The sequence below is a fragment of the Monodelphis domestica genome, chromosome 1 (assembly GCF_027887165.1).
Source record: "Monodelphis domestica isolate mMonDom1 chromosome 1, mMonDom1.pri, whole genome shotgun sequence".
Classification (NCBI taxonomy): domain Eukaryota; kingdom Metazoa; phylum Chordata; class Mammalia; order Didelphimorphia; family Didelphidae; genus Monodelphis; species Monodelphis domestica.
In genome coordinates, this window is record NC_077227.1 from 214,034,779 (window position 1) to 214,051,180 (window position 16,402).

At 36.7% G+C, this 16,402-nt stretch overlaps 2 protein-coding genes across 7 annotated transcripts in view; one reads left to right on the forward strand and one right to left on the reverse strand.

Annotated features, from left to right (window-relative positions):
- STRN3 (striatin 3) overlaps positions 1 to 16,377 on the forward strand; it is a 99,677-nt gene extending 83,300 nt beyond the window's left edge. For all 6 annotated transcript variants that reach the window (XM_001364211.5, XM_056810428.1, XM_001364290.5 and 3 more), the window contains 6 exons: positions 3,785 to 3,906; positions 4,557 to 4,724; positions 8,552 to 8,692; positions 11,369 to 11,476; positions 14,510 to 14,596; positions 14,688 to 16,377. In XM_001364211.5, the coding sequence (XP_001364248.1) occupies positions 3,785 to 3,906; positions 4,557 to 4,724; positions 8,552 to 8,692; positions 11,369 to 11,476; positions 14,510 to 14,596; positions 14,688 to 14,857 (796 nt within the window). In that variant the 3' untranslated portion in view covers positions 14,858 to 16,377. The remainder of the gene's footprint in view (positions 1 to 3,784; positions 3,907 to 4,556; positions 4,725 to 8,551; positions 8,693 to 11,368; positions 11,477 to 14,509; positions 14,597 to 14,687) is intronic.
- LOC103103059 (equilibrative nucleoside transporter 1-like) lies at positions 6,097 to 7,807 on the reverse strand. The gene is given in 3 exon segments (XM_016431391.2): positions 6,097 to 6,448; positions 6,450 to 6,809; positions 6,979 to 7,807. Coding segments are annotated over 3 exon segments (1,419 nt in total). The 5' UTR covers positions 7,746 to 7,807; the 3' UTR covers positions 6,097 to 6,156.
- Positions 16,378 to 16,402: the final 25 nt, after the last annotated feature.

The following is a 16,402-nucleotide window of genomic DNA, read 5'->3' on the forward strand; positions in this document are numbered from 1 at the left end:
TGATAGAAACCAGCAATAAAAACTTTTGCCTCAGCAGCATAAAATTCTGATAATAGGTCATTTGGACCAGACCTACTAATGCAGAGAAGCAAACTTAATCTTCCATCCATTCATTCATTCATTCATTCATTCATTCATTCATTCATTCATTCATTCATTCATTCATTCATTTATTTTGAGGCCCTTAGCTTCCATCATGGAGTCAATACTGTGTATTGGCTCCAAGGCAGAAGAGTGGTAAGGGCTAGGCAATGGGGGTCAAGTGACTTGCCCAGGATCACACAGCTGGGAAGTGTCTGAGACCAGATTTGAACCTAGGACCTCCCATCTCTAGGCCTGGCTCTCAATCCACTGAACTACCCAGCTGCCCCCAAGTTAAATCTTTTAGGTATTGCTGAAACATTGTAGAATGGGAACTATAATTGAAATATGGTACAAAAGAGTATTAAACTTTACTCAAAAGGAATAGGATAGGTAAGAGACTAGGGACAGAGTCACAAATTAGTTTTATAGATTACAAAGATATAGTCATAGAGACAAGTTGAAGAAATACAGGAATGACAAAGGAAGGAAGAATACTGGAGAGCATTTGGACAAAAATCAATGTAAATAAAATTAGAAGTAAAAGTTGTCATGAAAGCATACTGTAGATGACATAGCAAAAAAAATAAAGAGATGAACTTGGTAAATTGATATATACCCCTCATGGAGACAAAATATTGTAGTTGTGGACTTCCATTACCTTTTTCTCTGCTAAAAGCATATTTCAAAGCTAAAGTTGTATTGGAGAAATGAGCCCAAGCAAAATGAAAATCTACAAAAACAAATTTCTTAAGACACAAAAACAATTCTCTTAAAGATGAAGGAAAATTGTTTAATGATTCTTATTGGAATACATAAGAAACTCAAAGATTTCACTTTTATTTATATATATATATATATATATATATATATATATATATATATATATATATATATATATATACACACACACATATAAATTTTGGATACAAGGAAGAATGGTAGATAGATGGTGTTGGAAATGGACGGTCTTATCTTAAAATAGTAGTATTAAGACTGCTAAAACTTGTAGCCAATACTGGAAACACTTGAACAACCAAAAAAGGGTGTCGTTTTATTTAAGTCACTCACAGGTGGGCAGGGTAAAAGATAAAAGAATGAGATGGGGCACTTGTTAGAATTATTTGGCCGAATACATGATGGAGAGAAGGTAGAACTATTCAGCTTTTAAAACATTTTATAATATACATAGGAGAACCAGTATGGCTTTAGTGTAAATAGAGCTGGCCTAAGGCCAAGAAATACTGAATTTGAGGTTTTCTGGCCCCTCCTGGCTTTGTGACCCTAAGCAAGTCACCTAATCCCCCTTAGTACTCCAGGCAACTTCTAAGATATAGTAAAGCACAGATAACATTCTTTTTTGTATTGGTAGAGGGAGTTTCCTTTTCCAAAAGTTATATACTACGAAAATCAGAGGTCTACCCCTAAGCATATTCCTATAATTGGGTTCAGAAAATTAATCTTAAATTGTTAGGTAGATGTGCCTAGAAAAGTTTGTCAGAAAAAGATTGAGGTGAGAGGGACTAGTAGAACCCAAACTGAATGAGTCAAATATGTAATGCAGTCAATTCTCATCCTCTGTTGGAGTTATATTCTTAGAAAATAGTACAAAAACAAAAAATGAGAATATTGATTAAGTTAGTTGATTAGTTGTTTGGTTAGGCTCTACTCTTTCATTAGACATTACTGAAATATACTTTTCTGTATATAGTTCTTCATAATAAAACAATTCTGATTCTGACAATTTGCACTTTTTCTAACACAGTAGCTGTGAAATCTCATATAATGCAGCACACAAAATAAATTGGTAAACATGCAAAACATTTTCTCTCTAGTAATTCTCTGGAATTATGACTCTTTGTGCTAATGTTTTCAAAAACCCAGTAATTTCAGATAGTATTCACTTTTCAACAAATGAAATCTATAGTACCATAAATACCTTAAACCAAGTAAAATTCTTAAAAATATTTTGAAATCTGAATCTTATCTTCCACTGTATCAAATGAGTGTAAACCTGTTCCCTCCATACTGTAGTGCAGTAAACCTTTTTCTCTCTACCGTGGCCCTCTTTTGAGATCTCTATCACCTCCAACTCTCTACACAGCTGGTAGATGGTGTTGGAAATCATAGAGAACCTACCAGCTTGAAATAATCCATTAGCCCTATTTGAGATCCTAAAGAATCTTGAAATATGATAGTATAGCAGAGGCAAATTGACATTTAACCATGGAGCTGCCATCAATGATGGAATCAACAGTCTTGATGTTGCTTGGCAACTGCTTGATTATGCCAACAGTGGTTGTAGACATTTCTATCTGAAGTTTAACATTTTTATCATTGACTTTGTACACTTTGGGGGGGGTGGGGAGGGGAGATTTTTAAGCAGGACTTGAGTTTTAAAGGCAGACAATGAAAAAATGCAACAAATGTATGGAGGAGTTCTTTACATTAGTAGGATAAACCAGACCAGTAAAGCTCTTAGGATACCAATTATTTCACATACTTGTCAGCATTGTTTCTCTCATTTTTTACTGTGCAGTTGCCAGCACAAAAGTGAAAATGATAGAATCATGCAGATGCTTGTAGTTGCAAGAGCTAAATTTGTGAATATTGAGGATTGACTATATGTGCAATAGTAATGTAATATTAGGCTACATTTAGAGAAATATGATTGTCAATCTTGTTGTCTAGGTAGACCATATTTAGGTTACGGTCATTTCTGGGCACCATATTTTAGGAAGAACGTTGATAATCTAGAGCAGTGGTATCAGACTCAAATAAAAATGGATCCCTGTGAACCATATACTGACTTCACACACCACGAATTAAATAAAATTAGACGTTAGACATTTCCCATTTACATTTTTATTTAGTTCCAGTCAACTGATCTAGAGAATGTGCAGACAAGTGAAACTAGAATGGTGAGGGCCCTTGGTAGAATCTCTTTATGAGTTACCAACTCAAATTGAGGGCACAGAACAGAATATAACGTCTGCTGAGTAGCTCAATTTGGCTGGAGCATAGACTGTGTGGAAATGTGTAATATGGGTACGAGGACAAGTTAGAGAGTATCAGATTATGTAGGGTATTAAATGTTAGAGTTTGAAAATACAATATAGAAAATAGAAAGGCTCTGAGAGATTCTTTTTTTTCTTTTTTTCTTTAGAATATTTTTCCATGGTTACATGATCATGATCTCCCACCCACCCCCACCCATTACCCCTTCCTGGAGCTGATAGGCAGTTCCACTGGGTTATATACATTTATCATTGTTCAAGACCTATTTCCATGTTATTCATATTTGCAGTCGAGTGATGAAAGATTTTTTTTTAATATATAACTAGTTTTAGGAACATATACCTAGTCCGGTTACACCATCTTTACAGATGATGAAACTGAGACCAAGAAATAATAACTTGTCTTTCAAATAGACATTGGAACTTAAATGTAGGTCCTGTCAATTACAGACCCATTGTGCTTTCCTCTGATATATTGTCTAGGAAAAAGTAGTTTGATGATAATACAAAGGATATATTAAAGGTAGAAGGAAATAGAATGGAATCAGCAGAAACTGTTAGGTGAGAATGTGAACATCCATAATAAATGTTTTCTAGGTTGCATAGAAATTATCCTTTAGGAGTAAGGGTTTCATTGACTTAATAAACACACTGATAAGCAATCTTTTTCTCTTCCCTTTTTGTAGTGGACCTGTACTATCATTAGCTATTAGTTCTAATGGAGAACAGTGTTTTAGTGGTGGCATTGATGCAACTATTCAGTGGTGGAATATGCCTAGTCCTAATGTGGATCCATACGATACATATGGTAAGCAATAGATACTATGTATGATGTCAGGTAGTGCCTGAAGATGTGAACATATGGTTGTCTGCCGTATTAGGAAGTTATCCTTGCTTGATTCTGCCTCACACATATATTTTCACACTGTTGATAAGAAACAAATTTTGGAGTACATCTTGTTTTGGGGTCTATATTTAAGCTGGTTATTAAAGTGGGAAGGCAAAACTTCATTTTTGTAAACAAAGGTAATTAAGAAATATATGTTCAAAAAGCACTGAAGTAAAGTCAGTGTGGAAGAAAAAGCAAAAGGTAAAAGTAGTTTGGGATTTGCCTGACCATGGCTTGGCTTACCTGAAGGCAGATTCAAGCTTTGCTGTCACCAAGCAGATCATGGTGGTGATATTGCAAACCAGCATATATTGTGCACTTGGACTTCTGACATAGATATTATTAACTATCTGCCTACTACTAAAGCAAAATGCTATAGTAATTTGGGAACAGAGGCCCTTTTAGAGGGAATGGGGTGTTACTTAATGCAAAATTTCTGATATGTTATCAGTGATAGTTAAGTGAGAAGATCCTTTTTAACAAATGAACTAAAAGATATATTTTGTGCTATTATTATCTTAATAACTAATTTTACTTTCCTTTTGTTCACCCTTACCTTTCTTCCCCAGAGCCAAACGTTCTAGCTGGCACATTAGTTGCTCATACAGATGCAGTCTGGGGTCTTGCCTATAGTGGCATAAAGAATCAGTTACTATCTTGTTCAGCAGATGGCACTGTTAGATTGTGGAATCCACCAGAAAAATTGCCTTGCATTTGCACTTATAATGGAGACAAAGGTAAGCAAATTTTGCTTCTAACTCAAAAACAGTTTTTAAAAATAACTTTTAAGATGGAAAGGAGTTAAGTAGTTTTTTATCCCTTTGCTTTTGACATAATAACTCAAGACATCTGTTGATGGTTATTCTTTTTCTTTTTTTAACCCTTACCTTCCGTCTTGGAATCAATACTGTGTATTGGTTCCAAGGCAGAAGAGTGGTAAGGGCTAGGCAATGAAGGTTAAGTGACTTGCCCAGGGTCACACAGCTGGGAAGTGTCTGAGGCCAAATTTGAACCTAGGACCTCCCCTCTCTAGGTCTGGCTCTCAATCCACTGAGCCACCCAACTGCCCCCAACAGGCACTATGCTAAGAGCTGGTGTACAAAGGCAAAAAAATGAGGCCTCTTCCCTCAAGGAGTTCATGGGCTAATTATTTAAAGGATCCTTATTTCAAAATTAGCTCTAAATAGTTCTTATTACAATAAATTGATTTTAATTTCACTAGTACTTTTTATGTCTCCCAAGTTGAGAGAGGTGGCTTGGTTTGGTAGATCAAGTGTTCAAACTTGGGTTCTGGCCTTTTATTCTGGCTATGTGTAAGTGACTGGCCCCAGACCACACAGTTTAGGGAGCCTGAGGCCAGATTTGCACCCAGGAGCTCTCATCTCCAAACATGGCACTGACCATTTTACTATCTGGATGCCCTTCTAAGACTTTTAACTCAGTACTGAATTGCATTGGTTGAAGGAGTTTCCGCATCAGAGAACACCCCCTGTGATCAGTACATAATGAGTCTCATTCTTTTTCTTGTCTCTCACTTCACTTATTTTATAGGTATTCAGTAAAAAGCAAAACAAAACTATTTATTACCTTGAATAACTTCAAATAAAGTATATCTGCTTTATTTTGCAAGGGCAGCTGTGTTTCAAGTATATCTTGGGTAGTTGTTTTTTGTTGTTGTTGTTGTTTTTTTTTAATTTAGAATGGTTTCTTTTGGTGCCTTGAAGGGGGCACCAGGTTCTCTGTCTTGAATATAAAAAAAGGCAATAAACACCAACTGTACATGAGACATTACATGGAAAGGCTGGGGATGGGGAAGGTGCTGGGGACTGGATGGATGGAAAAACATGGTCAGAAAAAATATGACCCTAAAACAACGTTTCATTTCATCTACCTGGTCCCTGACACTGGATACAGATACACAGAGGGACAGACACGTGGATGGACAAACACACAGAGATGGGGGAGGGGGGGAAAGGGGGTAGATAAATACTGTTTTACCTATAGTGGGATTCCATTGGTCAGTTGGTCAAATATTGCAGCAAGCTACTGACCTCTCTGTGCTGTTCTTGGGGCCCTTTCCCCAGGATAAAGGAGCTCTAGCTATCTGACTCCCAGTGTCCAGAGAAGGGGTTCTGCTCCTCCACTCCCAGCAAGGGTAGTGAAAACAGGTCAGAAGTGGATGAGAGGCAGGGCAGGGAGGTCGGCTGGAAGGTTCTGAGTCGTCACACTAGCCCGGAGCAGGAAGGACAGTAAGGCACCAAAGGCCAGGCTGAGGGAGAGGGAAAAGGCCATGATGGAACCTGCAGTCTCTGCCTCAGAAGATTTCACTTTCTTGGGGCCAAAACACATGCAGAGACTGGCGAGGTAGCCATTGGAGAAGGCAAAGAACATCATGAAGACGATAAACCAGGCATCGTGGTGGAAGATCACAGGCAGGTTCTTCCTTGAATGGACGTTGCATCAGCAATGGCACAAACGCAATCTTCGACAATACCAGGGCAGGAAGTAGGTAGTGGCTGTCATTTTGGGGCCACATGAATACAGAAGTGAGGCTCCAACCAGCCCAGTCAAAGATATTGAAAGTAAGGAAGCAGGTAACAGGAGTGAAATAATTTTTCCAGTTATTGGTCCCTGCAATGATGGACTGTCTGACCTCAGCAGTTACAGAAGGGAACATGGTGATGGTGAAGACAAAGCAGACAGACAATGCCAGAACCCAGATCTCTTTGAGGATGGCTATGATGGAAGGCTTCTCATTGGTGTTCTGTGGGTTGGGCTTGGTGACTCCTTGTTCCACTTGGACACTTTTGATTGGATTCTCTCTGCCAACAGAGGTCCTTTCTGAAAGTTCTTGGGCTATGGGCTTTTGTGAACTTGGGCAAGTCCCTTCTCCTTTCTGGGCTTTTGAATCCCCCTAGATGTAAATAGAAGACAGTAACACTACCCAAGAGGAAGTGTGGCTTAGTTTTGGAGGTGTCAAACTTTCAGAACCTCTGCAAAATTCCTCTTTTAATCAAATCCATTTTGGTTTCTCGCTCCCCAAGAGCTTCTGTTTTTACTTGCTGATAATACTGGTAGAATTTCAGTTTGGGCAGGACCAAATAACATAAGATAGAGAGGACAATGATTCTGCAAACAGTGATAAAGTATCCAAAAGCACTCTTTTCCAGTTCAGAACCACTGGCGGTGGCACAGATCATGGCCACAGCAGTGAAGGTTCTTGCCAGGCCCTGGCCACTCATGATGGGAGATGTGTAGTTGGTGGGCAGGAGACTGGCGAGGCCAAACAGACTGCCCTGAAGAATGGCGCCAAATGAGTTGATGATAACAATCTTGACCATGGTGACAATGAAGAAGGGCAAGGGGTCAAGGTGCACTATCACCAGGTTGCCTGTCAAGGCAAACATCAGCAAAATGGCCACCAGGCTGCCCAAGATGGGAAGGGCCTGAGTGATCCTCTGATAGAGGATGGAGTGGAGACAGGTGAAGATCAAGAGGGGAAGCATGGCACATATAGACATGACGTTGAAAATGGAGTTCAGGAAACTGGCCTTCATTGGGGATTGTGTGGGATCCAGGACATCCATGTTTTCCTTTGTCATGATACCGGATTCATTATGAGGTTGGCCCAGGCAACTTTTGAAGTACATGGAGGCAGTCATGAAGAAATTCCATGGCAGCAGGGTGCCCAGCCCCAGCATGAAGAAGATAAGCCATACTCCTTTGTACCTGTCCTGTGGTGTGTGACTGGTCGTCATGGCAGTGCTTCCCCTGAGTCCAGGTCCACGTGGTTTCCAGCTCTGTCAGTCTAGGGGTCCTGAGGCTCTGCAAGCTCTGCTCTCCCTCTGGATGGATCTGAAGCAGGGGGTGTTGGGTGTCCAACCAAAGGCCTTTCTTGGCTGGGCCAGTGAAGACTCACTTAGCCGGGGTTCTCACTCCCCGGACACCCGTTCCTCTAGCTGCTTCAGATCCTTGCATCTCCATCTTTACCTCCTTTCTTGGTAGTTGCACTTCCTGGGCTCCTAGCTGGTCCCCAGCAATGTGAAAACCACTGGAGCCCTGCCTGGCATCCCAACTTGGGTAATTTTTTAAGCCTTTCCTTTTTTTTTAAATTAAATCCTTACCTTCCATCTTAGAATCAGTACTGGGTATTGATTGGGGATATTGGGGATGCACTTGGAAATTTTATCTCTCTTGTCTTAGAACCAGTACTGTAACATATTGGTTTTAAGACAGAAAGAGTGGTAAGGGCTAGGCATTAATTGACTTGCCCAGCATCCCACAGCTAGGAAGTGTTTGAGGTCAAATTTAAACCCAGAACCTCCCGTCTCTAGGCCTTGCTCTCAGTCTACTGAGCTCCTTTGTGTCCCACCCCACCACCCTCCCTATTTTTTTCAGCAGTTATCTGGTTGGGGGGGGGGGGGTCTTGCATAATTCTGAGAATTGCCCAATTCCTTAATTTAGTAGTGTTATGTTGAATTGTCTTTCCCCAAAAGAGCAAAGATGTCATAATGATTATTTGCTGTCACATGTTACATTCTTATTTCTCCTGACCTCTTTTTAGAACATGGAATACCTACATCTGTTGACTTCATAGGCTGTGATCCTGCTCATATGGTGACCTCTTTCAACACTGGCAGTACAGTCATTTATGATTTAGAAACATCACAGTCATTGTTGATGCTTTCATCACAGGTAGATTCTGGTAAGTTTGCTTAAATATCTTGACTGTTCTTCTGTCATTCATTTTATACTATCTCTTCCTGCCCTGCATTTGCAGAGGAGGCAGGAGAGTGCAATGAGGTGGATATTTAGCTCTCTCCTTTGGAGGAAAACACCAACTTAATACAGAACGTGTGTCTGAACTGTAGTCCTCCTGATTCTCCATTGAAAGAAGCTGTAATGGGGAAAGTGTTTTATCAATTCTTTTCAGAGTCAAGATTGGTCAATATAATTACTTGGAAGTTAGCTTCCTTTTAATTTACTTGCCCATTTATGATTTTAAAGTTATTGTGTGTATTCTTTTCCTGATTCTTCTTATTTACTTCTCTTCATTCCAGTTTTGCCATTTGTTTAAATTTTTGTTATTTGTTTATTATTATTTGTTGTTTCTTATAGTAGCATTCCATTCTTTGAACATAGCAGGTTTTTCATTTTTTTAATATCACAAAAGTTCTGCTATGAATATTTTAGGACTTATGAGTCCTTTTATTCTTTTATCTCTTTGCTATATTTGCCTAGCAGTGGGGTCATTGAGTCAAAGGGTATGAATAGTTTAGTGACCTTTTTATGGTAATTCTGTATTAACAGTGAAAGTGAATTATTGTGCAATAGAGCCACTTATCTGTGAGACATGCATTCCAAGACCTTATGGATGGCTGAAACCACAGATAAAAGCAAACACCTGTTTGACCTCATATGTAATGTAATTTTTTTATACACATATATGTATAATAAAGTTTAATTGATGAATTAAGCACATTGTAAGACATTACCAACAATAAATATGGTAATTGTGATGTATGTTTTTCCTTATAAAATCTCATCCCCCGCCACATCTGCCTGAAACTACAGAAAGTTGTCCCTTTAACTTTTAACATCTAAGTTAGCTTTACTATATAGTAGTGTGTTCTTTCCCTGCTATTACCCCATACCTTGGCCAACTGCCTGTACCACCCCACCCCTCCAGAAAAAAATTTTACCAAAAAAAATCTGCCAATTGAGAGCAGAACAACTGGTGTTTGCAGAGAGACTGCCTTCATGGTTGGACTTTTGCCACAGGCAGGCAATCATGAGTAATTTAAATAGCAGAAACTTTTTTTAGGAGCTGGGACTTAAATTTTTTTTTTTTACAACCTCTCCAACATTGACTATCAACTGCCAATCTGATAGATACGTCTGATCTAAGAATTGTTTTAATAGTCATTCCCTTACCCATAGACATTTGAACCAGTTTTTTCCATATGGTTGTCTTATGTTGTGATATTTTGTTTGAAATCTGTTCATAAGCTTTGGAGTGGTTCTCACATTTCCTTAAAAAAAGGTAATTACAAAACCAAATGTTATTTAGAGTAGATCTTTCAGAATTATTTATATTTTGTTGAATCAAATCAGGTTATGTCCTGAAATCTTCATTGTAAATTGGTTTGTTAATAAAGTTTCCTAAAGATAAGATGAAGTTCAAAGATCAAGAACTAAATTCTTAGTACCTTTTCTCTAACTAAATTCTGGACTCTTCATTCTTTGCTCATGAATTATTTATCTCTTCTTCCCCCTCCTCCCCCATTCATCTAGTGAGTATAGATTTTTGCCTCTCTGCATGTGGGTGTGTGATATAGTCCATTGTTGAAACTATACTTAAGCCGTAGTAAAAATCTGTCAAGAATTATATCCTGCTGATACAATGTTTAAGAATCCAGGGTTCCCTTCATTATCATACTGATACAACTGAGTAGGAATTTTAAAACTAGCAATAATAAAGTTTTTACTTCATACTATATGTAAATTTTTCTGTTTATAGCCCTGAACTTACCAGTATCATAGAGAATCACAGTAGTACTTCTCAATGAATTGAATTTTATTACTGCATATAGAAAATAGTTTGTTTTTGTTCTTGGAATCAAAAGGATTGCATGACTGACTAGGGCTTAGAGGCTAGGTGATTTGCCCAACATTGCACCCAGGTAGTAAAAAGGCAATTTCTTCTTCTGCAAAAGGAGACTAATATGTATACTCTTTATCTGACAGGGTTACTATGAGGGTGAAATGAAGAGGTTTATATTATTTATATATTATATATTTATATATATTATAAAATTCTTTATAGCTGTAAATTGCTTTATTAATATAAGCTATTTTCTAATATTCCTTCCCCTTGGTTTTAATCTAGAATCAATAAAACAGGAATTTTTTCCTACCCACAAGGTTAATTTTTATTGTTTGGGGTTGATAAAACATCTCTAGCACACTACTTTCTTCTTATGATGATCTTTTGTGTCTTATAAAAATTAAGTGAAATCTATAATTGTAAATGGTTTTAAAAAATCATTGGTAATTATTTGGTTTGTCTCTCATAAGTTATATATTATGCTGAGTTTTTTCACTGATGTTGTATGCTGATCTTAAACATAAAGGAGTCTACCAACATACCATATCATCTTAAATTTAATGGCTTTTCTATAAATGAGAAGTTTATAACAAGCCCTAAGTAGCAACCCCAAATTTTGTGCTTAGGACTTAATGTTAAATAGAGACCATAACTTAATACTGTTTCCCAGTTTAATAGTTCAAACTGTGTAAGAGGCTATAATCTCTTGCGATTAGTATTAGCTATTTGTAATAAAGGAAACTAAATCTGGTTTGCTATTTTTCCCCAATCTAGGTTTACAATCAAATAATCATATTAACAGGGTAGTAAGCCATCCCACACTTCCTGTTACAATTACTGCTCATGAAGATAGACACATCAAGTTTTTTGACAATAAAACGGGTAAGTAAATTGGTATTGCCATTTTCATCATGAGGATATTTAAATTTTATTTTACCTTATTTCCTTTGGAATTATTATTTTCAAAATTATTTCATTTCATAAGTCAGTAATCTGGGAATCTTTGCTTTTTACACTTTTTGTCATGTAATGCTTTTAACTTGAGATTTTGCATAGTTGCTTCATAGAGAGTTTTTTTCTATCTCAAAATAGATAGCTTAAGTCATCTTGATATTATCTTCCTGCTAAAAGTAGGGAAGTTGATGATGCATGTCTTAAAAACTTAGATCTTAAAATCCTAAGAAGCACACTCTTGAAATTAAGAGGAAAAAATAGGCTAAATAAATGGAAATGAAAATGATTTTGTTCTTTAAATTCTTAATTAAAATCACATCTCTATTGTAATGACTGATCACTTTTAATGACCCTAATTTTCTTTATTATTAAGGAATGATTGCATTATTTTAAATTCCCACTTTTGTTCATATAGGTATTGTTGGCTTATTATTTCTTCAAAGTAATTATATATGATAAATATGATAATACTTAACCAGAAAACTTCATTCCTTAATTATCCTGCTAGTTAACTTGTTAAGTAATAAAACACATATATATAATGCTTTTAAGATTTAGGCAGCCCTTCAACAAAAGAATATCTACCCTTTGATCCAGCCATAGCACTGCTGGGTCTGTAACCCAAAGAGATAATGGACAAAAAGACTTGTACAAAAATATTCATAGCTGCGCTCTTTGTGGTGGCCAAAAATTGGAAAACGAGGGGATTCCCATCAATTGGGGAATGGCTGAACAAATTGTGGTATATGTTGGTGATGGAATACTATTGTGCTAAAAGGAATAATAAAGTGGAGGAATTCCATGGAGACTGGAACAACCTCCAGGAAGTGATGCAGAGCGAGAGGAGCAGAACCAGGAGAACATTGTACACAGAGACTAATACACTGTGGTATAATCGAACGTAATGGACTTCTCCATTAGTGGCGGTGTAATGTCCCTGAACAATTTGCAGGGATCTAGGAGAAAAAAACACTATTCATAAGCAAAGGATAAACTATGGGAGTAGAAACACCGAGGAAAAGCAACTGCCTGAATACAGCGGTTGAGGGGACATGACAGAGGAGAGACTCTAAATGAACACTCTAATGCAAATATTATCAACATAGCAATGGGTTCAAATCAAGAAAACATGCACTGCCCAGTGGATTTACGCGTCGGCTAAGGGGGGTGGGGGGGAGGAAAAGAAAATGATCTATATCTTTAATGAATAATGCTTGGAAATGATCAAATAAAATATTAAAAAAAAAAAAGATTTAGGCAGCCCTTAATGTAAGGGTAAGTCTGGAAATGCTGCAGGGCAGTGCAGGGTTGAGGTATTAAATAGTTTCAGCCCTAGCATTTGAGCAATACCGGATTATCAGGACTGGGGAAAATGTGAATCAGTTGCAGTGCTTGCCAGATCCCTAACTTCAGTAAAGAATGATAAGCCACAACAAAAAATGCCATTCACCACTTAAAAGAGTATTTTGGTTCATACTACCATCCTCTTTTCTCATTAATCCTAAGCAATTACTTACAAAATGTTTATTAGATTCAATTTTACAGTATCTTAAATTGGGGCCTGAGAAAATTCAGTGAATTTTTTGAGATCTCCCCTATCCTTTCTTTTTAAAAACCCTTACCATCTCTTATAGGATCAATATTAAGTTTTAGTTCCAGGTCAGAAGACTGGTGAGAATTAGACAGTTGGGGTTAAGTGACTTGTCCAGGATCACCCAGCTAGGAAGTGTCTGAGGTCAGATTTGAACCTAGGACCTCCCATCTCCAAACTGAGTTATTTACTGAACCACCTAACTTCCCTGAACTTTATTTTTTCAATATTTTTATTTCTATAGTGTTTCCTTGTTATCCTATTTTTTTATTTTATACATTAAAAATTCTTAAAATTATTTATTTATTTAGAGTGTTTTTTCATTGTTACATGGTTCATAATTTTTCCCACTCCTCTTCTCTCCCCCCCTCCCAACACTGAAAGGCAATTCCACTGGGATATACATGTATCATTGTTCAAAATCTATTTCCATAGTATTCATATTTGCAATAGAATGATCTTTTAACACCAAAACCTCAGTCATGTCCCCATTGAACCACATGAACGATCCTGTTTTTCTTCTACATTTCTGCTCCCAGTTCTTTCTGTGGATGTAGATAACGTTCTTTCTCCTAAGTTCCTCTGAATTGTCCTGGATCATTGAATTGCTACTGGTAGAAAAGTCCATTACATTTGATTGTACCACAGTGTGTATAATGTTCTCGTGGTTCTGCTCCTTTCACTCTGCATCAATTCCTGGAGATTGTTCCAGTTCACATGGAATTCCTCCAGTTCATTATTTTTTTGGGCACAATAGTATTCAATCACCAATAGATACCACAATTTGTTCAACCATTCCCCAGTCGATGGATACCCCCTTATTTTCCAATTTTTTGCCACTACAGAGAGCTTGGCCATAAATATTTTTGTACATGTATTTTTCCTTATTATCTCTTTGGGGTACAAACCCAGCAGTGGTGGACATTAAAACCATTTTGAAAGGGGGTGTATAGAGTTACCTGAATGCCAAAGTGGGTCTTTGGCACAGTGCTCTAGGACAGCCTTTGTTTGCCTCCCAGTAGAATAATGAACTCGATGAGTCTTGAATTTATATAGGAAGATACATCTATTGAACAAATGCTTATTTTTCCAATCTATGTGTAATCCCTTATGCAAAACATATTCTCTATTTACTTAATTTTATGTAGAATCATTTTGTTGTCAGTTGTGTTTTCATTGTCTTCTACATGTTGCGAGTTAGTTTTGCACAGTTGGTTATTTGAGGCTACTCAGTAAAAATAATTCTATATTGACATTTACTCTTATGTGAAACCATTGCTATAATATGTTTAAAAATAAGTGCCCTCCTCCCCCCATTTAAGAGGGAATAACTTGGAGAAACTTGACATTTTTTATTATGTTTCATATAGGTAAAATGATCCATTCTATGGTTGCTCATTTGGATGCTGTTACAAGTCTAGCAGTAGATCCTAATGGCATCTATTTGATGTCTGGAAGTAAGTTTTAATATAAGTCATGATATCTGAGTGTTACATGCTAATTGTGCTTCTATTGCAAAGTCCAATTAATTGTTCCCTTTTTCTATAGGTCATGACTGTTCCATTAGATTGTGGAATTTAGACAGCAAGACATGTGTGCAAGAAATAACAGCTCATAGGAAGAAATTGGATGAATCCATTTATGATGTAGCTTTCCATCCATCAAAAGCATATATTGCCAGTGCAGGAGCTGATGCCCTTGCCAAAGTATTTGTGTGACATAACAAATATCTGCAACATAATAGCAGGTCTTCTTGGACAGAAAGAGGGAATGCATCACTGCCATCAATAAGGTTACTGATAAGACACTACGTATGATCTGCCTAGGCAAATGCTATTTGGGGGCAGGTATAAATTGGTGAAAATCGCCACATCTTGAATAATGTCAGGCTCATTCATTTAACTGTAATTACTGTATTTTGTGGGGGCAAAAAAGGAAACCAGTATTTGTAGCCTTTACTGGATATGAACTGAGCATATGTCTATTCATTAGGTGTCTAAGCCAATGTGGAGTCTGATCTTACAAAAAGACTTATTTTGGGCTCTGTGTGCTGCCTTAGGGTTAGGATGTGGTGCTCTTATGGGGGGAAGTGAGCTCCAAGAGTAGCTTTCTTTTCATCTCTTAGTGATCTTCTCTGTTTATCAGTTGAATGCCACAGATTCCCTTTTAAATTTATTTTGCTTTAAAGAAAAGGAAATTTAACTTAAAATATTTTAGCATTAGTTGCACAAAATGTTTGGATAAAATTCTAGTTTTTATAAGTCTTTTTATATATTTAGCCTGTCACAACAGTGCTCAAGATTGTATTGATGATGTTTTTTCTGCATTATAGAACCCTAAAACACAGAGATCTCACTGACCCGCTGCCGTGTAACCACTCTTCCCTTCTTTTGCCTAATACAGCTCAGCTAAGTCCTTCCATAAGGATGCTAATTCATCATCACCACATAACTGTCTTCATAAATAAAGGACTGTAAAGAAAGATGTATTAAAATGAAACACTGGGGCTTACCACCCCCTATGAACTCTTTAAAATAAAAAATTAAAAAAAAGATAAAAACAAAAAACTAATCTTGGCATCCTATCACTATGTGATATTTTGTACATCTTACTGTATTTACAAGTTTATTTATCAAGGATTACCCATCTTACTCTAATGGCCTATTGTTATTTATTTCACTTTTTGTTGGTCTTTATATCCTTTATGTATGTGCTAATAAAGGGCCCTGTATATCTATTATGGCATTCTTTGAACAGTCTAAAATAGACTAAAAATGGATAATTTCATAGTTTAATTTACAAACCAAGTTATTTTTCTCCCATAACATATCTCAGTTTACCACAATTCCAGAAAAGCTATCTTGTTTAAAAAAATATTTGAAGTGAAAATGTTATATTTGCATTACAAATAGGACACAAAAGTAGTTGAATCAGGATTCAGAAATCTGCTGTGTTTGGACTAGTTATCCCTGTTTTTATTTTTTCAGATGTGGTTAATTTTACAGTGTAACTAAAGATTTTGTTTGTGTAATGCATGATTAAGACAATAAAGTATTTTTTCTAGTCTTCCACAAAACTTTTCTGATCAGTTTGCGAGTTTTGATGAGTTTTGTAAGGTTTTTGTTTTACAAACTATGAATCAGCAAATTTTTAAGATTGTACCATATAGCAAAAGTACAGCTGTTGAAAAATAATGTATATAAAATGCATATAATAAATAATAAATGGTGTACCTGTATGTTACTGTTGGCTACATTATTTTG